Source organism: Pseudochaenichthys georgianus, chromosome 23, assembly GCF_902827115.2.
Source record: "Pseudochaenichthys georgianus chromosome 23, fPseGeo1.2, whole genome shotgun sequence".
Classification (NCBI taxonomy): Eukaryota; Metazoa; Chordata; class Actinopteri; order Perciformes; family Channichthyidae; genus Pseudochaenichthys; species Pseudochaenichthys georgianus.
In genome coordinates, this window is record NC_047525.1 from 801,504 (window position 1) to 824,164 (window position 22,661).

The window sequence follows — 22,661 nt, forward strand, 5'->3', positions numbered from 1 at the left end:
CCCAAACTTTCTCAAAGACTTTGTTATAAGTCACTCTATTTGACATCTTATCTCTAAGTCTGAGGACAAGATCTGTCTTGGAGCCTTTGGTGTCCAGACCACATTTTTTGCTGAGTGCCCTTACTTCCTCTACCTGTTGTAGAAATTAATTAGTAAGCCAATTCTGCAAATAAAGTATATTTTAATTACATGCATGGTGCATTTTCCAAATTATTTCACATTATAATCACCTTCAAGTTGATGATCTTATCAGAAAGCCGCTCCTCAGTGACCTCCAGGTGCTCACTGTCATCTGACATTGTAGTTGTAGGGATCTTTTCAAATTCAGTGTTCAGGATGAGGTCAGACTGCCTGGTCTGGGGCCGGTCCATGGTGCCCAGTTGTTGTAACTCAGAGGCACAACAAAGGGGTTCTTCTTACCATCTTTAGGGACAATTGTAAAATGCATTGTTTCAGAAACCATTCTCATGTTCATACATTCATATAATTCAGATAAACATTTGGATCTTAATAGCTGGCTTTTCATTCTGCATGACCTACATGGAATGAAACCCCGACTGAGCATTTCCACAGCCACAGCATCCCAGAATTTCTTGAGGTCCACATGTCCATCATAGTCTTGGGATGGTCTCTGGATTTCACTGACTGTTATATGAAACATTTGTGATTATCTCAGATAACTACATTAGAACAACCATGTATACCCTGCTATCATATGATGTTACATGCATAAACAAATTAACTGACAATAACAGTATATGCCCAGCATGGTATTGCAAGGCACAACTTGCATAATGTTGATCTTATTGTAATTCAGATAGCAAAAAGTCTATACATGTAATATTACGGCTGATCAAACTCACCTGGCATATTAAAGACACCTTTCTTGTGAAGGTCCATCACAACAACAGGTGGATGGTATCCACATGTTACACATGCATAAATGTGATCATGGTCAGTAAGGGCCTCGAAATGTAGATAGGCATGGAGAACCCTTTCTCTGTTGTCTCAATCATTTCAATAACTCTGCTGACAGCAGTATGTGTCTGTAAAAATGTTGAGAGAAAAGTAAACATTTCAATACACATGTAAAATATCAGTTTGTGACCCACATTAATGCTAAATTAACTAATCAATACCATAACCCATAAACCCATGGTTGATTTAACACAGGGACAAACACAAAACTCACTCTGGGACAGAACACAATGGGATTACAAAGAAAAAAAAATGTTGGGAGGCAGATGAGTCTAACTGAAATTAACCAAGGTCTATCTTTAAATGTATTTGACATGACATCCTTCAGTAAACACAACACATTAACTTCCAAATCTCCTCACCTGTAATGCATTCCTTATTGTCAGGCACAAATGCAGAGAAAGGATCACGTGGTCATCATAATTGTGGAGCCCATCCTCCCACTCCTGGTACCTGTACATCAGGCTGCAATTCAAACATTTTCTTCGGTAGGTGGATATGCCTGAAAAGAAAATGTCAACCAAAATATTACTTGCCGTCCTAATGACACCAGTAAAACTATTTCTTCTTTTATTATTTGTATGTCTGAATCACGGACATTAAGATCATACAAATGTTACAAGATAAAATCAATAGTACAACTGTGCTTTTACTGACCTTCCGCCACCCCAGTGGTTGTGAGAATCCTGCTTTTTGCAGTGATCAGCACTGGATCACTCAGAGGGCCATTGCATTCCTTACACATGGCTTCTTTAGGGATGAGGTGCTTCAGATGAGCATCTAGTGCACCGGCATCTCTTGACTGCTGGATGGTAGCCTGTGGGAGTTCCGCTGGAATTTTTGTATTACCCGATAGGTAGTTTAGCATCCGCTTGATGCCAGTCTCACTAGGTGGATAATGGTCCTCTCCTGGTTCACTATCCTGCTCAGTGAAAGTATTTGGTGGAATGGATTCTTCAATATCCGTCAACTTAACTGTCCTGAACAGTTGTCTTCTTGTGTCAAAGAGGTGCCATTTCCCGATGGCTTTATGGGTGCATGATGGTCTTGGTTTAGCACAAGGACAATGCCAGCTGTTCTGCTTGCTGTTGTATGCAACCACAACCCTTCCCAGCCTACTGTAGTATGAAGCCTTAGGCTCATACACAGAAATGTGATATTTGGTTTCTGGTCCACCAACAGTGAGCAGGACAGACAGGGGCACACCCTTAGCCTCTGCCTCTTGTTGCCACTGTACAAGACTGGCCTTGCGCTCCTCACCAAACCATTTCTCCTGAACCATTGTAGTCAATGATTCCTTTTGCAGAGTTAATGGTTTGTTGCGTGCAGGTGGGCAGTACAGCAATGATTGCAAATGACATTCATAAGGCAGCATACCACTTCTTCGGGCAAAGTCAGCATTGAGTTCGCATAGATGAACCTCGCACATGACTTTATGTGTTGGTCCCCAAGTATTTTTAATGACGTGTATTGGTGTTGCTGGGCCTGAAAATGTCTTCTCCACTGCAAACACACCATTGTGTTCATCAATACACTGGCTTTGCAGATGTCTTTCCTTGGAGACCGTTTCAAAATATGTTGTGTGCTTGCGACGCACATGTGTTTTATAATTGTTCTTGTTTAATTTTAGATTTCAGTGTGGACAATTTACAGTTTTTTTAGGCCTATGTCGCTTTTCAGAAGCAGGATGACGGGGAGCAAGGAGCAGGTGAGATGGTGGGGGGCGCTGGGCAGGTGCTGGAGTGAGCAGGTGAGATGGTGGGGGGAGCTGGGCAGGTGCTGCAGTGAGCAGATGAGATGGTGGGAGGAGCTGGGCAGGTGCTGGAGTGAGCAGGTGAGATGGTGGGGGGAGCTGGGCAGGTGCTGGAGTGAGGGGTGCTGGGCAGGTGCTGCAGTGAGCAGGTGAGATGGTGGGGGGAGCTGGGCAGGTGCTGGAGTGAGCAGATGAGATGGTGGGGGGCGCTGGGCAGGTGCTGGAGTGAGCAGGTGAGATGGTGGGGGGCGCTGGGCAGGTGCTGGAGTGAGCAGGTGAGATGGTGGGGGGCGCTGGGCAGGTGCTGGAGTGAGCAGGTGAGATGGTGAGGGGTGCTGGGGAGGTGCTGCAGTGAGCAGATGAGATGGTGGGGGGAGCTGGGCAGGTGCTGCAGTGAGCAGATGAGATGGTGGGAGGAGCTGGGCAGGTGCTGGAGTGAGCAGGTGAGATGGTGGGGGGAGCTGGGCAGGTGCTGGAGTGAGCAGGTGAGATGGTGGGGGGAGCTGGGCAGGTGCTGGAGTGAGCAGGTGAGATGGTGGGGGGAGCTGGGCAGGTGCTGGAGTGAGCAGGTGAGATGGTGGGGGGAGCTGGGCAGGTGCTGCAGTGAGCAGGTGAGATGGTGGAGGGAGCTGGGCAGGTGCTGCAGTGAGCAGATGAGATGGTGGGGGGCGCTGGGCAGGTGCTGCAGTGAGCAGATGAGATGGTGGAGGGAGCTGGGCAGGTGCTGGAGTGAGCAGATGAGATGGTGGGGGGAGCTGGGCAGGTGCTGGAGTGAGCAGGTGAGATGGTGGGGGGAGCTGGGCAGGTGCTGCAGTGAGCAGGTGAGATGGTGGAGAGAGCTGGGCAGGTGCTGGAGTGAGCAGGTGAGATGGTGGGGGGAGCTGGGCAGGTGCTGCAGTGAGCAGTTGAGATGGTGAGGGGTGCTGGGCAGGTGCTGGAGTGAGCAGGTGAGATGGTGAGGGGTGCTGGGCAGGTGCTGGAGTGAGCAGGTGAGATGGTGAGGGGTGCTGGGCAGGTGCTGCGGTGAGGGGTGCTGGGCAGGTGCTGCAGTGAGCAGGTGAGATGGTGGGGGGCGCTGGGCAGGTGCTGCAGTGAGCAGGTGAGATGGTGGAGGGAGCTGGGCAGGTGCTGCAGTGAGCAGGTGAGATGGTGGGGGGCGCTGGGCAGGTGCTGCAGTGAGCAGGTGAGATGGTGGAGGGAGCTGGGCAGGTGCTGCAGTGAGCAGGTGAGATGGTGGAGGGAGCTGGGCAGGTGCTGCAGTGAGCAGGTGAGATGGTGAGGGGTGCTGGGCAGGTGCTGCAGTGAGCAGGTGAGATGGTGGGGGGAGCTGGGCAGGTGCTGGAAGTCGCCCTACAGTCACAGCGTTTGGCTCATGTGAATAGACATGCCGTAAAAACTGGCCCCTATTAATTATGGTCTGTGAGCAATAAAGACAATGAAAATGGCTTGCTGTTCTGCAGCTTCAGCCACACTTAACAATTGTGAACTCTGAAAACAAGAAACAATAGTAAAGTCAATAAGCTTGAAGACATTAAGCTCTCATTGTAAATAATGTGAAAATACAGACAGCACTAAAAAGAGCAATTTATTATACCTCTGTGCCTCACAGAAGAATGGCTTTTGGCATGGTATTCCACCTGAAGCCTCTGACCCTGGTATTGGCAGAACGGGCAGTGATAACTGCCAGAATTACAAATATACACTTTTGGGCTCCCATCATGGTGTAAGTGTGTGATGTGTTTCTGGTCAAAGAAAATAAACACAAACAAAATGGTTAGGCAATAGGCAGGAATAAAATAAGCTGCATATACATTTATTTTGTAAAAATCGAATTTAAATATAGTTTATGCATAGTTTTTTCAGGACTTTGCTTATACAGCAATCCTACTATTACATAGTATAGTTATTAGTTGTCAGTAGTGCAAAAATAATATAAAGACTTTCCTAAAGTTTTCAGGACTTTGCTTATACAGAAATCTTACTATTTTGAAGCAACACAAATGTAGTTTTACTTAAAATCAACACATTTTAAACTGCAGCAAAAACAAATAGTTAATTTATTCAGGGATACGACCATACTTGCCAGCCTTGAGACCTCAGAAAACGGGAGCATTTCAAGACTTTGAGTTGCGCGCGCTGCTAAAGTGACGTGCTACCATGGAAACCAAACAATGGTGAAGCTCTCCTCTCCCGCGAAAATCGGATGGAAACCAAACAATGGTGTAGCTGTATTAAACAGTCCTCTCCCGCGAAAATCGGATGGACACCAAACAATGGTGTAGCTGTATTAAAGTTTTACTTTCAATCAACACATTTTAAACCGCAGCAAAAACAAATAGTTAATTTATTCAGGGATACTTACCTCCATCGTACTCAGACGCTATGGCTGCAGTCGGATAGTTTAAAAATCAGCTCCTAAGTTCTAACCCTATCGTCTATCCCTTGACCTCTGAGTGAAACGTCACGGGGTTAAGGGATAGTGGACAGGAGAATTCAAAAGGACTTAGGAGAAGAGACTGCGGTACTTTAGAGAATCCGAATGCACTTTCACTATCCGACGTGTTTATGATGCGCCAGCGGACGTCATGAATGTGCGTCTGCTGCTGTGGGGAAACTATGGAAACTACAGTTTTCTATACAGCGGACTACAACATGGATGTTTAATAAGAACGAGGGACTCATCTAGAGACTCTGCACCGTGCTCTGATGCTGCTGCTTTGCTTTATGAACGTGGACAACAGAGAAACAGATTCTTCAGGACCAAAGTTGGAATTGAAATAAAAAAGGAAAGTGAAACTTATGCTCGTCACCCTCTCCCTCCGGTCCACATTAATACAAATGATCCCAATACGTATGATTGTATGAACTAAAGATCTTAAATCAATACAGATGTATTTATTATAAACGTTAGTCCTTAACATCTATCTCTGTGTATATCACCATTCAAACATCTTTTAAAAGTTGAACAAACCCCACACAGCTCAGTAAAGACTGTGATGTTGACTTTATTTGATAATTTCAGTAAAAACTAACGTTCATATTTCTCTTTTGATTATAATACTGATGAACGTTCAGAACAAAGCACTTTGGCAACTTACCACCTATGTTTTAAAATGCTTAATAAGCACCGTAACTTTCATGATATAATTTCTCCGTCATAATCGGTTGTTTCCGTGAACGGCCGACTGTTGAGTGACGGCAAATGCTGCGGCTGCAAGGCATTGTGGGGCAGCATTTTCGCTTCTCCTGTCGGTGAGGGAGGTCCAGTGGTTCCTAAGCTAAAGGAGGTTATAAAGGAAGTTTGAAACCTCCTTTCCTTTCATTCTCATCATTCTAGAGAATTGGAACGGCACTTATCATGGCTGCCACTGAGGGACTTCCGGGTCATTTCACTCCTTTAGGAAGGTTCCTAAGCTAAATGGACTATTCGACTTCAGCCCATGATTAACAGAAACAGGATGTCACGTGCCTCAAAGGTTGAGAAGGAGGGGCTTGAGGTACTGCGCACTGCAGTGAGGGGTACTACGAATGCTGCGACGCAGCACCTGAGATTACTTCCAAGAAGTTGTTCACGTTCTCAATTTTTTACGTTTAACGTTATATTCATTCGGTACACTTCGGTACACACGTGTACCGAACCGAAGGGCCCATACCGAATAATTTCGGTACGGGTACGTGTACCGTTACACCCCTACACGCTACTGAAGGGGAGAGGGAACGGAGGTTACGGCGGACAGGTGCAGGATGAGAAGAGATTAGTTTGTTATGTTTGGAAAGGGGTAGAGAGAATGAAATGAAGAAGTGATCAGATGTGTGGAGCGGGTTTACAGAGAGGTTAGAAGTAGCGCAGTTCCTTGAGAATATGAGATCAAGGACATTGCCAGCTTTATGAGTCGGTGGGGACGGAGACAGTGAGAAAGCAAAGGCGGTTAACAGAGATGTTAGTTCGTCTATCTTCCCCGTCTGGAGGTTGAAGTCTCCGAGAAGTACAGCGGGAGGGCCAGATTCAGGGATGTGTGAGAGGAGAGGATCTCATTCCTCCAAGAAGTCCCCCAAGGCGCCTGGTGGATGGTAGAGAACAACAATGGTTCTTTGTATAGGATGGGTTACTGTGACGGCATGGACTTCAAAGGTGGAAGGAGTGAAGTTAGGTAGCTTGAAGAGGGAAAAGCTCCATTTGGGAGAGAGCAGGAGACCAGTGCCACCTCCTCTGCCAGTGGGTCTGGGTGTATGGGAGAAGGAATATGCTGTGGAGAGAGCTGCTGGGGTGGATGTGTTGAATGGAGTAATCCAGGTCTCAGTGAGAGCAAGGAAATCCAGGGACTGCAGGGAGGCGAAAATCCAGCCTCTTCTGAAGATTCAGTGTTTCTGGATCTCCTGCATCGCACTCTTAGCATTCTGCAATGTCAATGCCAACTTCCCATCGACTGTATATATGTATAGCTTTAAAATCTCAACCTTACAGCTTTCCTGATCACTTATCATAAGGCCCTGAATTGAGTGTGCAAAAATGCAGAAATCACATGTTTTATAATCAGGTTGATTTCAATTGCCTTGTTGTCTGTCTCCAGGTCTTTCTGCACGCTGGGCTGGCGGCTGCTCAACCTGATGACGGGCTTCTTCCCCTGCTCCGACACTCTGCAGCCGTTTGTCACACGCCACCTGCAAGACATCTCCCAGGACTACCAGCACCCATACCAAGGTAGAAGAAACACAAAGCGTGCAGACGGATGTCACTAAGTGCTGATCTTTCAGTTATTGTAATATCAAAATATGATATGATATAAAACGCTACATATAAGCAGCTGATTCAAAATCTGAATCAGAATCAGAATACTTTATTTACCGCGGGGGAATTTGGGTTTTGTGCAAGCTGCTCGATTTAGAATTCAATAAATAAAAAGATTTAGACAAAATACTATACTAAGTATACTAAAATAATACAAGTATTTATACAAACATATGAAGTTAGAGTAAGAATGTGCAACACCTTTAAATTAAAGCAAATAAAGATATTTATAAAAAAATATGAAGTTAAAGTAAAAATGTCCAATAAAAATAACGATATAACGATAATAATGAAATGAAACAGGATAATAAATGAATATAAACACAAGAAGTCTTACAAAGAATGTGCAATACAAAGATAAAATGAATACAATTAAATGTTTTATATAAACATAAGAATGTGAAGCAAAATGTCCAATAAAAGTTAAAATGATATAGTAAATATTGATATTAACACAAGACATTAAAGTAAAATGTGCACATTATACTACAATATATAACATGTATATTATTACAATGTATATATAAATGGAATGGCTCTTCCTAACACCCCGTGTCCTCAGAGCTGGCGTGTGTGTGTCAGGAGAACATGCAGCGCTCTCTCACTTTTGGCGGTCGCCGTAACATCCCGTCACATGTGGAGATAGACGCCATTCTGGCAAGTTACCTACACACTGAAGCAAATCGAAACATCTAATAAACTGTTATATCCCATCATTATCAAGGCGTTTACATTTCGCCTGTTTTTCTTCAGGCTGGGAAAACTTCTCGACGTGTTCCCATCCAGCTGCCAGGAGAAGTGGAATTCCCCATCAAGATACGCAGCTTCAGTGTAAGAGTTATATACGCCTACTTATGTGTGAACCAAACCAGACTTCTTTTATTTATTCATACCTCCTGGTGGTATTTTGTATCTTCCTGTAGTTGGCAGGAGAAGCAGTCACAGACTTCTGTAAAGAGATGGGAGTCTTAACCCTGACAGAAATCAAAGAGTTCTCCATCCTCGCCAACCGACGCCAAGGTAAGACACTCTGCGGATGACTGTCAGGAGACACGCCAAGGCCAACTGATGACTGACGCCAAAGTAATACATACACATTTAGAAATAAAACCGTTTATCCCATGCAGAAAACAGTACACCCCTACTCTTAAAGTTACACAGAACACAATATCAACACTTTAAAAAATACAGTGGATATTTTAATTTATCTTCAAACCCTGAGGATAAAGCCAAAGTGTCACTTCAGAGATATGGACATTATTCATTGAGGGAACCTCTTATAACGATGCAAGTTAAAGGCAGCATGTTTTATTTTTCAGCATTCAAATGTCTAAAAGTGACTAGTTCTATGTTTTATATATATATATATATATATATATATATATTAGTTTTGTGTTGTGCACATACACAGAGAAATGTGTCATTTGAATGAAGGTGATGTTTTCCTGTGATGACATCATATTCGTTGACTACCAGACACAGAAGTCATGTACTGTCTTTATATCTGCTTTTAAGACATCTTTTTACCATCAACTTTTTAGATCTGGGTGCTTTTTAAACCTATATGTTTACCTGATGAAGAATTGTAATGATAGGACGTCTGGAACTGAATTCATCAGAGAAACTACTTTGATTTATAATGTCACACCTTATTCACTATTGACGGTAAAATCATGAACACTGAGGAAGCAGAACTCTCATGACCCTACGCTGCTTCATGATGACACCAAACTCCGCCCACCTTTTCATTATCAGTGAGAGGCCTCTAGAGGCAGAGAGTGGCATGCGTGTGTGAAAGGGTCAAAGTGACAGGTGATCTGCTGGTCCTCCGTCAGATGGGATGGTGCGTCCCCTCCACGCTGAAGAGTATCTGTTCGACTTCCTGCTGGATGACGGCTCCATCTTCCTGTCCCTGAGGAGAGTGATGTGGAGGAGCCCTCTGACCTTCAGCAGTGACCTCTATGTGGACTTCCACTACCAGCAGGTGAGAACAGACGGGAGCAGCAGAACACTGGTCCAGAATCTATCTTGTGTCATCTTAGTGTGTGTGTGTGTGTGTGTGTGTGTGTGTGTGTGTGTGTGTGTGTGTGTGTGTGTGTGTGTGTGTGTGTGTGTGTGTGTGTGTGTGTGTGTGTGTGTGTGTGTGTGTGTGTGTGTGTGTGTGTGTGTGTGTGTGTGTGTGTGTGTGTGTGTGTGTGTGTGTGTGTGTGTGTGTGTGTGTGTGTGTGTGTGTGTGTGTGTGTGTGTGTGTGTGTGTGTGTGTGTGTGTGTAGCTCCTGGCTGACTACCTGAGTGGGCCCCTGCTGCTGGCCCCTGCAGACGGCTCCTCCTCGGTGCAGCAGCTGGCTCAGCTGTCCGCTCTGCAGCACCTGGCCCAGGGTCTGCAGGGTGCGCCCTCACTGTGAGTCACACTCTGACACACTATTCTCATCAGTTTAGGTATGGATTCATTTTGGAGAGCTCAACAGAAAAGAATACAACACAGACGGCAGTAGTCAGGGGAAAGAGTCATTCCACCATATAGCTATAGCCAGGGGTGCACACAACTGGTATGCATGTACGCATGCGCGGCAACAATCTGAAATGCGTACCGTCACTTGTGTCACAAAGCGCATTTGCATACCGATGTACTAGATCACCGGACGACAGAGTCGGTCTCCGTGTGCACAGACAGGCTGCTGTTAACGTCGGTCTGTACAACGGAACTGAGCCAAAACTACGCCAACCGGCTGCGGAGGGAGACTCCCCCCTTCACTGGAGGACTGCGCTAAAACAGCTAAACCCCCCCCCCCCCCCGTTGACGTTCGCGATACAGAGGGCTTCATCAAACAGCTTTGAGTGCAGCCAGAAGTTGGAGTACCAAGCACTGGCTCCAGGTACCTCACTGAGAAAGTTACGTGCCCCCCTGGCTATAGCTCATGTTTGAACTTTCAAATTCCACACGTCACTTTTAACCATTCTCCAGACAACTGCAATCCAACAGAACAGACGTTATGCCAAATCGTAGCAGAACACATTTCTGTCAGCCACAGCTGCCCCAAACAGAGCCTCGTTACACGTACGCTGTACACACTTCTTTCTTCGATGTACCTTTCTTAAATCTCCTCCCAAATGTCAGACTATTGTTCAGTAGGTCATGTTGTACCATGTTATAGTAGAACATGTACCTCTTAAATGATCAGCTGCTGATCATTTAAGAGGTACATGTTCTACTATAACTATAACTACTATCAGCAGTATAAATGTAGTTCCCATATTGTTTTCTCCTCTTTCTCTAACTTTACATCAAGTTCTATCGTACTTTACCAGGTAACATTATGTACCCTATAATCCATCATGTGTATTTTACCGCACAGGTCATGTTGAGTTTAGAGTCAGTATAACACACTTTTAATATGTTATTTTGTAAGTAGAGTCAACAGTACCACAATCAAAACCAAGTTGCAACACAATGCTAAGCTGTAACCAATGGCTCTTATTTAAAGACACATCAATTAGATAAATAATACACGATACACTTCATTGTTCTTCATTTCTGTACTTAAAGTTTCCCAACTTTTTGGAAGTCCAGATTTGTTGAATCCCTTTTTGACACTGGTCTACTGCATACAAGATGTGAATGGTTGCCTAAAGTGAATTCTCATCAAGTCCAAAGCATTCCATTATACTTGGCAGCCTTGCTCAGTCAGTGCGCTAACATCACATTATCCTGGTCATCTCCCCAGTAATACTGCTTTCTTCTGGTGACATGTGCATTCTTTTAGTATCTATGTTGTTATCACTCAACACCTAACTTGACTAGCGTTTCTGATTGTTTTTCTCTTCAAGAGCTGAGATGAAGGAGTACCTGCCCTCCCTGGACGGCCTGAGCATCAAAGCTGCTGAGATCCAGACCTTCTGTGAGGGCCAGATCGCTGCCATGCACTCCCTCAGCCCTCAAAACGCCAAAATACAATGTATCGGTGGGTACTCCTCTCCCCTCCTCTCCTTCTCTCCTTCTCTTCTCTCCTTCTCTCCTCTCATAATAATTGTGGTTGTCTTGCAGAGTTTCTGAGCGCCATGCCTCTGTTTGGCTCTAACACCTTCCTGGCCCAGAAGGTGAGCCAGCAGGGCTGTCCCTCGCCCTGCATGGTCAGCATCAGCCAGGAGGGGGTGCTGTTCCTTCACCCCAAAACAAAGGTACCTTCAGCACTGAAAACTGACCAGTTAATACAACTTCAACTGATGACATCGACATTTTTACATCAAAACTACTTATGTAAATGTTAAAGTCAAATGTATTGAGTACTATTTACTAGTCATTTCAAGTGACACACTTATTTTTAACTGTTTAGTTAAACAGTACTTATTAAGTTATTTTAACTAGGTATTTTGGTAACACAGTACAAATAAAAATCAAGGTTAACCTAAATATTTGTATTACCTTTTAAAAACATGTAGCCGTATGAACCCCACTATGTATTGAAAATGTTGCTTGTGTAGTACTCAAAACTGAATGTAAAGCATTTTTTGAAACTGATTACATAAATACGATGTAGTAACTGGAAGTAAACAAGTCATACACTTGACTTTTCCATGACCTTTACCTCATTTTCCATGACCAAACAAATGACTCTTTCTCAGCGGTACCACTGAAAATGGTTTATTTGAACATGGAACAGGAAAATAAGGTCTGCATATGAAACATGTTGTGCCTATCTAAAACAAATCAAATAGGCTTACTAGCTCCTACACGCTAAAGCAGTGCTTCTCAAAGTGTGGTCCGCGGACCACTGGTGGTCCGTGAGCGCCCCCTAGTGGTCCGTGAGTATATGGGTAACATTTCACATTTTAAATTAATTAATCAATTTAAGTTTTCCGCACTCTCGCGGGAATATCTCCGCAATGGAGCAAGGTTAAGTTTCACTTTCGATTGCATGAAATAGCCCAGCACAACACCTTCGTCACACATGTTGCCACTTGTTTGTACCATTTTCAGGCGATTTGTAATCTGTTCTAGAAAAACGATGTGTTTTTTGATATTTGTGGAGTTAGGTGGTCCGCGAGTGTTTATTTATTGGTTAAGTGTCCTTGGTATGAAAAAGTTTGAGAAACACTGCGCTAAAGCAACTCAAATCTCTCACCAGCAAAACACCTCGTCAGTTAAATGCCATTTTACGTTTCATTACTAAACCATACAGTATGTATTATCATTATAGTATTACTATTTCGGCGATTAGCTAAATATGGGTATGACTTTTCCAAAACTTTGGGAATAATATTGTTTTCCATAACTTTTCCAGGGCCTGGAATTTGCATTTTGAATTTCCATGACTTTTCCAGGTTTTGAATGGCCGTAAGATCCTTGACAAGTAAATGTCTTATTTACTCATTTTGAGTAAATAAGAAAGAAAACCTTTAACACAGACAATTTATATACAAGTCACTGTTTTATTAAATAACCATAAACTATTTACCAAACAAGAATATGTATTGTTTGACAAATAGTTCACTTTTAAAAACGAAACACCTTAAAAACAGGCCTTGAGAAATGTCCAGAGCCACTTTTTGAGCCATCACTTGCATGAGGCAAACACCATGTGACCCGGAACCGTTCTGCTGCTCAGTTTACCACATGGACCATAAAGGCTGCTCAGTTTACCACATGGACCATAAAGGCTGCTCAGTTTACCACATGGACCATAAAGGCTGCTCAGTTTACCACATGGACCTTAAAGGCTGCTCAGTTTACCACATGGACCATAAAGGCTGCTCAGTTTACCACATGGACCATAAAGGCTGCTCAGTTTACCACATGGACCATAAAGGCTGCTCAGTTTACCACATGGACCATAAAGGCTGCTCAGTTTACCACATGGACCTTAAAGGCTGCTCAGTTTACCACATGGACCATAAAGGCTGCTCAGTTTACCACATGGACCATAAAGGCTGCTCAGTTTACCACATGGACCATAAAGGCTGCTCAGTTTACCACATGGACCATAAAGGCTGCTCAGTTTACCACATGGACCATAAAGGCTGCTCAGTTTACCACATGGACCATAAAGGCTGCTCAGTTTACCACATGGACCATAAAGGCTGCTCAGTTTACCACATGGACCATAAAGGCTGCTCAGTTTACCACATGGACCATAAAGGCTGCTCAGTTTACCACATGGACCATAAAGGCTGCTCAGTTTACCACATGAACCATAAAGAACAGCAACATATAGAAATATAAACCAACGTATGGGGACATGTTGTCCATACCATTTACACATCTACAAACACTCCTTCAAGTTAAACAGTAACAAATTCAAACTTCAAGTTGAATATTGAAACATTCAAAAGACTTTGTTGTAAAATAAACAGATATACAATACAGTGCTCTACGGTATGTGGTGCCTGTTCATAGAGAGATCACTGCGCTGCCAACAGGACATTCTTAAGGCTCAACACTCTTGGCCTCAGCTTCCGATCGTCCTGGCCCATCAAGACTTTCTGGGTGAAGTCAAAGGTGTTGGCCAAGTCTTTTGGGTACCTTAGATTCAGGGCATAGATCAGTGCATAAAGCAGGATGAATGCCTCAGCCAACCTGGGGAGCTCGAACACTCTGCTCCCCTCCAGTACCACAGCGATCCTCTCTGGGCAGCAGAGCGTGCTATTCTCTGACTTGGCACTGATCAAGAGAAGTCCAACGGCCATGTCGTCAATGTCCGGTTCATCGGACTGCGCCACCTGGGGACAAGAACAGGGACATGTTACCCTAAATGGCCATAGCTATCTCTACAACCTGTTTCCCCTGACTTGACAGAATCAATCTTTGATGACACCAGGACTGTTCATTCTTTTCCAAACTAAATTCTTAATTTATTATAACCTTTCACTATCCAAATGTAAATACTTCCTGCGCTCGAGCTACTGAAACAATGTAACAAGAATAACTGTATTTCGTGATCATCTGTCACATACATTTGAAACCGTTATTAAGCTGACTTACATGCCATGACTTCAGAAACCTGGAGTCGTCCTCGTGCAGATATGCAGGCAGAGCCCGGAGGACAGCAGCACGGAGGACATGGACGTCGCCTTGTTCCTGGGGGGGGAGAACATCTCTGTTTTACTTTGGATGCTAAACAGCATAGCAGCACAACAGCTTACATCACAACAAGGGCCCTTCCATGACTGAAGAGATGAGCACTTGACAAAGAGAATCCACTCTTATATAATGATCAAACACAAAGAGGCCTAACCGACTCACCTGGAGGTCATAAGAGCTGAATCGCTGATCCAGACCTTCAGCTACTTTCCCTTTGCGTGCAGCTTTCTTTCTGAACAGGCTCTGAAGACGGGGGGCATGCCGATCCAACTCGGCATAGAAGTGCTTCTTCAGGTTGATGTTTGCAATCCTCTGAAACTCGGCACAAATCTGCAAATATATAAAAGGACTATTTAAGTCCCAGTACAATGCATATGCAGACTGAAGACAGCCGAGATGAACAGAAACGTAACATGTGTCACAAACGAGCTGAGGACCAAAATGCAGAACACGGGAAACCAGGGATAGTCGGTAACCAGCTTTATTGAAGGCAATAGGCTGGTAGGAGACAACACGGCAGATAGGAGGCAAAGGGCTGGTCGGGGACAGGCGAGGGTTCCAGGAGAAAGCAGGACGGGAGTCGCAGGTACAGAACGGGTCAGGGAGCAGACGAGGCAGGCTGGTCAGGGACAGGCAGGGTCGAAACCGGGAGAGCAATCTGGAGGATAATGCGGGAAAGACTGGCATGCTGCAAAGTACGATCTGGCACTGAGGTGAAAGTGAAGTGGTGAGCTGATGGGTGTAACATAGTGAGAGAGAGACAGGGTGTGACTACCAGGTGACTGAGGAATGTTAATGCAGAAAATAGGTGAGTGAGAAAGCAGACTGTAACAACATGATACATCTGAGTAAGCCTGTCAAAGTTATCAAAGACAAAGGCACACACAATAATGAAACATGTGTAATAAGTCAAAGATGTTCACCTGTGACTCTATTTTCAAAGCAGGCCAGCGTTCCAGGATCTGGCCAACGGGTAGCTCGTCATTGATGACCTCATTGCGCCGCAGGGCAAAGGTAGTCTGCATTAACTTTGCAATCAGGGGAAGGTTTTTGTCTCTCATCTTAACTTCCTCTACCAGTTGGAGTCTCAATCGCTCAAGGCTTGTACCATCTTCACCGAGTGGGAAATTAGGCAAGAAGTTCACCTCGGCCCTCTTTGGTCTTTTGATGTTACAGTGGGGAGCTTGTTTGTCTGGATTGTTTCTACTCCTCTTCCCAGAATTGACAGCTACCTCGTGAAATCCTGCTCGACTTAACTTTGTGCGGAAGTTCCCCATCTTAAACTTCAGACTATTTCTCCAGCCGCACCATCCTGTCTGAGACCCTGGCTCTTTTAGACAAGGATGCTTAGTGACCAGTGCTTCTGCTACAATTGAAACCTCCTTATCATTGGGGTATGCCTTGAAGCTATGCATTTTGGTTGCAAGGTTCTCAAGGATGATGTGCTTTTGACCCCGGGAAAGCTTTAGAGTTTTCTCTGTTCTCTCATGTGTACGATTTCCCTCATTGAGTAGGAGTTCTATCTGCAAGGCAAAAGTGGGCACTGGAAACACAGCAGGCCATCCCTCTGCCCGCTCTGGAGTTATGTCATGGGGCAATATTGTTGTGTCCTCTGATGCTTCGGAACTGGCATCACTCTCAGACTTCGTAACTAGCAACACAGCCTTTAGTGGAAGCTCCTCGATGTCTACAAGGGAACATAACCTCCCGTCAAAGTCTGGATCTTGGTATGATAAGTTAAAGTCAAAGTCTAGCTTAAACTTTTCTTTTATCATGGTTTTTAGCTCATCCACAGATTCTGGACTTGAAGATAAAGTCATCTTCCTGATGATGTCCATTGAGGTATGGACATGAAGTATGTAGTTTTGAGCTGCCATTTCCTGTTATTAAAAAAAATAGAAAAGAGGCAATATGAGGAACATTCAGTTTGGCAACACAAAAGTCAGGCAGTCTCTAGAGTTCAGTTTTGAATGAAGAACTGGATTAGTTTGGATTAAGTATCATTCAACTCCAATGAAAACTGTGCGCAAAAAACAAAACAATCATTAAGTCATAGTCTTCCTAGGCTTGGTGGGTGGTGGTGACACATACAGTATGTCCCCACTTCTAGAAACATGTATTCCTGCAAGTCTCTGGTGGAAATAAATATTTATTGTCAACTTGAAATGTCCATCCATATTGTATGCTGTGATACTTAATGTGTCATTTAGCTCGGACAGCGGATGCACAGAAAAGTTGTGTGAGGATAGCTCAAATGGCCTTAAATGCTTACGGTACCAACACTCTGAGCTTGAAGTCTGGGAAGACAGATTGAAGACTGTCTGTGATCACTTATTTTAGTCTGCATGTACTGGATAGATTCCTCTGTGAAATATGTCGACAACACCAGCTGCACAATTTCTTTAAGGTCTTTTAATATGGCCCATGCTTCATCTCCTTCAGAGACTTTACTTCCTACCACAAGTGGTAACAACCTCAGCAAAGTGGACTTTTCTAGCCCATTCCCCATCTTGAAAAGTGAACAGGTAAAGAGCATCAAGGACATGTGACTAAAGGGGAGCTGACTGCTGATGCCGAGCTGCATTAGGCAACCTTTGCTAAATTCTAAACAATTTGAAACAGGATTATATGACTTAACAAAATATAGCTGGAAGACTACTACTAAACTCTCAGGATTATGAATGAAATAACTTCTGAAAATGAACTTGATTGATTGTTTTAAGTGACCCTTTATTAACTGTATGAAAGTCAGGTTAACATACTAAGACCCGGGACAGCTACTGGTGCTTTGCTGTGACATGGTATTTTCCGCACTGATTACAAGCCTACATTTAAAGTGAGCTTGCGTTACAGAAATGCAGAATGCATGGTACCAACGCTATTGCATGAAATGAACGTGAAACCTCTGTGCTTCTCTGAGTTACTAAAACATGCCCAGACATGCATGGCAATAAAAACAAAGCCGCCGATTTTCAATCGAAATGTACCACAGAAGTGTTGCGACACAAACGTTCTACTTTGAGATATAACTTAGAACCATATAAACACACTGTCTTGCACGTATCAATCACCTTTGATATGATAGTAGGTTGATACAGAGTAAGGTCGACTATCCCTTTAAGAGAGAGGGGGGTAGGTGTGTGGCGCGTGCATGTGCAGAGCGAGCGAGAGTAGTATGTTTGTGGAAGTGAACCTGAGTAGCAGCATTGTTAAGTTTGTCTATGAAGTCTCAACTATGTCCCAACATAATACAACGGCCTCCTAAGGAAAAGCCTGCTTGTCTGCCGTATTCAAAAGTATATATATAATGTAATTATAATACAAAAATCTATATAATGTTGCTAACAAAAGCTCAAATCAAACATGCCCATAATAACACACCGTACCACACTAAATGCAATTGATGCCGAAATGAACAAATACGGTGTAAAGACAATACGTACCTCACCAGAGTAGCGCGGCCAAAGAGAGCATCAATATTACGGCGACCAAGACTGGGGAAAGTTCTCTTAAAATTTGAGAAGAAATCTGCACGTTTAACCTCCAATACCTTCACTACTGGTCCCTCTGCGATTTCCCCAGAGGAGGAATACGTCCGTTTTCGGCTTTAACTTCCAAATATATCCGAGTTGTTTACATGCAGTAGAACACATGGATGTATTAAGAGAACTGGATACAGCGTTGGAGGCGGGGCCTCGTTCATTCTATGAGGGCTGCAGTCGAATAGTCCATTTAGCTTAGGAACCTTCCTAACCGAGTGAAATTACCCGGAAGTCCCTCAGTGGCAGCCATGATAAGTGCCGTTCGAATTCTCTACATGATAGGAAAGGAGGTTTCAAACTTCCTTTATAACCTCCTTTAGCTTAGGAACAACTGTCACTACCCGATCTGCAGCTCTGCCCGATCTGCAGTGCGCATGTGCGAGATGGTCGGCCATATTGGACAACTCCGGACGGCAACCCAAGTAGGACAATATTGACACAGTGGCTTTTGGCGAAGCTCAAAAGGAAAACTCGAGAGGGATGAGTTATTGTTATTACAACGTGACTTCACTATTATTTAACAACTCTTTTTATTGGGTTCTTTTATTTGGGGTTAAGTACATTGTCAGAATAAGTGAGAAATGAATTTAACTTCTGTTAGACAGCTATATGCCATACATTTTTGCACACATTCACAGTAAATATGTATTCAGTATGATAGCTGTCTAACAGAAGTTAAATCCATTTCTTACTTATTCTGACAATGTACTTAACCCCAAATAAAAGAACCCAATAAAAAGAGTTGTTAAATAATAGTGAAGTCACGTTGTAATAACAATAACTCGAGTGGCCTGTGTTCGTCGTCCATAACATACGCCTGCCCATTCCATAACCCCACCACCACCATGGGCCACTCGATTCACAACATTACCCTAACCCTAACCCTACCCCTCACACCAGATACTGACTGGTTTTCGGACCCCCCAGACCCCCCCCCAATAAAGCAAAAATGCACGTTTCAGAGTGGCCTTTTATTGTGGCCAGCCTAAGGCACACCTGTGCAATAATCATGCTGTCTAATCAGCATCTTGATAGCTCTTAGCTCCGGAATCGGGTTCACTTCCAGCTCCAAAAAATTGTCGGTCTAGACTCTAGAGGCAAGAGCTTCGGAGCTAAAAGGTGGCGTCGCTTACGTCTCTCTTACGTCGAGGCGTGCAGGAAACTAAACCCACCTCCCCTGAACATGGGTCGACTGTTATGCCTGCCTACAAGCAGTAGTGCCTATAAACACACTTTATAAAGTCAGGCAACACTAACCAGGCTTCGTGTGATTCTGTTTATTTGTGCCTTACTTTGACCATCCGTTCGCTGTTATCGATCATTGTGGAGAGAGGCAGACGTGTTGTTTTGTATTATTGCAGCTATCGGATGCAAGTAGTCATTTTAGCTTCGGTTGCTATGCCAACATCACCCGTTTTATACCAGAGAAACTTTCATAACAGCGTTGTGATACCAAACAGTGTCAATTCAGACTGACACACATTCACTTAGGCTAAGGGAACTGGGGATATGCATCAGCTGCTTGTGTGAGTCGGACAGTGAATACTTTAGAGCGGCCGCTGCAGTGCGAGCTAACCGGGAGCTAACGGGAGAATAAACTCCCGTGGAAGAGCAGCACTGCAGCGGTCGGTAAATGCTGCAGAAACACATTTAATAAACAATGAACCACGGCACTCTGGAGCAAAGCATAAGGTTGGAGAAGTCGTTATTCAATTTATTCTGGCTTCGTGTGATTAAAAGCAACACGATCATCGACCCGACGCAGATCCCCGTTGTTGTTGTTGTTGTTGTGAGCGCCGTAATGGCTGCGGTTGGGGAGCAAATCAGCGATGTAAACGGTGACGTCATGACGCAGCAGGGGCAGCTCTGGGGCGCCAGTGGGCGGTGTGAACAGAGCGGGAGCTGAAAAGGGAAACCGGAGCTGAATCAGAAAAGCTCCCGCTCGGAGCTAGAAAGGGAAAAGCGCTGGTGTGAAAGCCGCAATAGACTGATCCTTTTTTTTGTCCATGTCCAATTGGCTTAGAGCTTTCGCGACTGCAAACATTTTTAAACAAACATTGACCATGTACCGTTCACCACCCCCCACCCCCGACAGCTCCCTTAAAGTGGACCTATCATGCAAAATGCACTTTTGTACGTCTTTTATACATGAATATGTGTCCCCGGTGTGTCAGGGAACTCACGAAGTGTCAGAAAACACAACCCTCTCTCTTTTCCTCCATACCCAAATCTCTAAAAATGGGGCTGCAACGGATCTGATACAGACTGATACAGATTTGAAAATTCTCTGACGTCAGGAACGAGGAGCTCCGCCTATATGGGCAACTCTCCACCTATCAGGAGGAGACAGCCACGGCCATTGCCGTTCGAAAGTGCTGGAGACGCTGTAGTACATATGCCAGGCCTGTAAGTGGCGCTGTAGTCTGCCACAAAAGCAGTGAAGAAGACTTCTCAGATTCAGCCCTTGCAAAAACAGGGCTAAAAAAAGGGCAAATAGAGCAAAATTAGGCATGGTTAAAATGCATGATCTGTTTGGTATTTTGAAAAAAAACTTCGCAGACATGTTTTATATAGGTATGGCCCTACAATATATTATTCAAATATAGCATGATAGGTCCACTTTAAGGTGATCAACGCAGGGCTGTGACTCTCTTTGTTTCAAATCTAGTAATGGCCTATTGGAATGTGACAAAACTCTCCCATCCCCTCTCTGTTCTCCAGCAGTGTTCTGAAAGGGTCTCTGGAAATAGCAAACATTTAATTAAAGTTTTAAAAACAGTGACGGGGTCCAAACTCAGAGGTGGAAAAAGTATTCAGATTATTTACCTAGGTAAAAATATGTATTTGAAGTAAATGTCCTGCATTCAAAATGGTCAATTGCCCAAGTGAAAAGTATTATCATCTGAAAATAAAATGAATCATTATGTTATTAGTATTAAATACATATAAGTATTTTTACAACTTATATTTTTAAATACTCCGTTGTAATTATTGATCCATAAATGTGTTCATCCATTCAATGTGGCATCTGCTATAATAGGGTTAATGTATGATATTGCTTAATAATATAATATGGGGAAATCTGGCAATGCCCTCTCAGGAAATAGTGGGAAGGCTTTAAAATCCCAGCCACTGGTAAACGCTGGGTTTTTGGTTGGAATCCGCTGGGTGCAGTGGCGGAGCTGGGGGGTGGCTGGGAGTGGCCACGGCCACCCCCAGCTGAATCCTGGCCACCCTATTGGCCTCCCCAAATACCCTCACCACGGGGGCCCAAACTATTTTAGAACATTAAGAAAAAAAAATGTAAGTAATCTTTCATCATTCATCAATAATTAACATTAATAGAACGTTATGTTGATAATATACTCACTAAACTTATAATTCATTTCACTTATTTTCTTCCAAAAGTTAAATATCCAAAGCCTCTGTACACCCCCTTCTATTTACATGTAATGGTTTGGTCCTGCCTCCAAACGCGGTGCAGCACCGCCGTCACTTTCTAGCAGAGAGTGAGAGCATGTTAGGAGCAGGGATGCTAGTACTTACGTGTGAACCATGTCTCAACGACTCACAAAGTCAGGCTTTCAAAAGAGAAAAGAAAGGAGAGAAAGACAAGAGAGAGGGACTAAAGGGCGACAGTATGTCACCCAGTTTTTCAAAAGAAAAGGTGGGTGTGGTCTATGAGTGGTGGAAATGTGTCTGTTAGCTACGCTTAGTCCATTGTAAATAATAATTATGTTTTTTACTAAGCTGACATTAAGTACTGTTATCTATACCTATCTATACAGGTTTTTCATTTCACTCCTCTTTTAGCTGACGTTTAACAAATGCAGGTAGATTTTTAGCAGCTATTCATACTAAATCAGTTGTCCCTCCCCCTGGTGCCAGGACCAAAAGATCCATCTCTATACTTAGCAGCCCTGTCCCCCCATAAGTGTTATATTTTCACAGCTCAGTGTCAGTAAATATTGTGCGGTTAGTATTGGACTACAAGATAGATGCAAGCCTGTACAGGTAGAGTTATTTAAAGCATAAATGAGTGGGTTGGGTTCTGGAGGTGTGGTTACAGCAATTGTGCTTGGTTGGCGTGGCCTGTGCCTGGTGGTGGGGCCAATGTGATGTATTTTCATGGGGCCCAAAATCCCTGGCGGCGCCCCTGGTTGTGTGAGTGTATGGCCAGAGGGCAGGACCTATAACACATTTACATTTACTACCCAATAGACCTTTTGACTATGTAAATGTAGTCTTTTAATAAACCAAAACATTTACTGACTTTTTTAGGATAGCTTAAAGAGCCTGTGACACGGTTTTCCCCCCATCATCCAAACCCATCAATTTGAGTAAATATTGTCCCCTTGAAAACCGTTACTGAACTGATTTTGGATATTTGTACTTTGATAACCATTAATCCTTCAATGTTGACAATTTTCTGGATCTTCTCGCGGATTCTTCAAGTCCCGCCAAATGATGGGTGACGTCATTGCGGGCACAGCGCTCCAGCTGCACCGTCCAGGATCCCAG

General features: G+C 43.9%; 2 protein-coding genes and 1 long non-coding RNA gene across 4 annotated transcripts in view; 1 reads left to right on the forward strand and 2 right to left on the reverse strand.

The window, feature by feature from the left end:
• On the reverse strand, nt 1–3,250 carry LOC117439357 (uncharacterized). Its single transcript, XR_011642543.1, has 6 exons — nt 1,636–3,250; nt 1,341–1,480; nt 864–1,046; nt 541–645; nt 231–423; nt 1–133 (listed from the first exon to the last, which is right to left on the reverse strand). It is a non-coding gene; the product is annotated as an uncharacterized lncRNA (long non-coding RNA).
• Nucleotides 1,446–22,661, forward strand: part of LOC117439253 (unconventional myosin-XV-like) — a 27,187-nt gene continuing 5,971 nt past the window's right edge. Inside the window, exons 1-9 of the mRNA XM_034075102.2 lie at nt 1,446–1,466; nt 7,303–7,433; nt 8,083–8,177; nt 8,274–8,351; nt 8,444–8,540; nt 9,356–9,504; nt 9,794–9,921; nt 11,349–11,482; nt 11,566–11,699. Of these exons, the coding sequence (XP_033930993.1) occupies nt 7,340–7,433; nt 8,083–8,177; nt 8,274–8,351; nt 8,444–8,540; nt 9,356–9,504; nt 9,794–9,921; nt 11,349–11,482; nt 11,566–11,699 (909 nt within the window). The 5' untranslated portion in view covers nt 1,446–1,466; nt 7,303–7,339. The remainder of the gene's footprint in view (nt 1,467–7,302; nt 7,434–8,082; nt 8,178–8,273; nt 8,352–8,443; nt 8,541–9,355; nt 9,505–9,793; nt 9,922–11,348; nt 11,483–11,565; nt 11,700–22,661) is intronic.
• On the reverse strand, nt 12,155–18,549 carry LOC117439252 (sterile alpha motif domain-containing protein 3-like). Of its 2 annotated transcripts, none has more exons than XM_034075100.2 (5): nt 18,047–18,549; nt 15,522–16,478; nt 14,761–14,928; nt 14,500–14,595; nt 12,155–14,237 (listed from the first exon to the last, which is right to left on the reverse strand). In XM_034075100.2, the coding sequence occupies exons 2-5, from the start codon at nt 16,473–16,475 to the stop codon at nt 13,920–13,922; spliced, it is 1,536 nt and encodes a 511-aa protein (XP_033930991.1). In that variant the 5' UTR covers nt 16,476–16,478; nt 18,047–18,549; the 3' UTR covers nt 12,155–13,919. The 2 variants fall into 2 exon arrangements, with proteins under 2 accessions (XP_033930991.1, XP_033930990.1); XM_034075099.2 differs by having other exon boundaries at nt 18,042–18,549.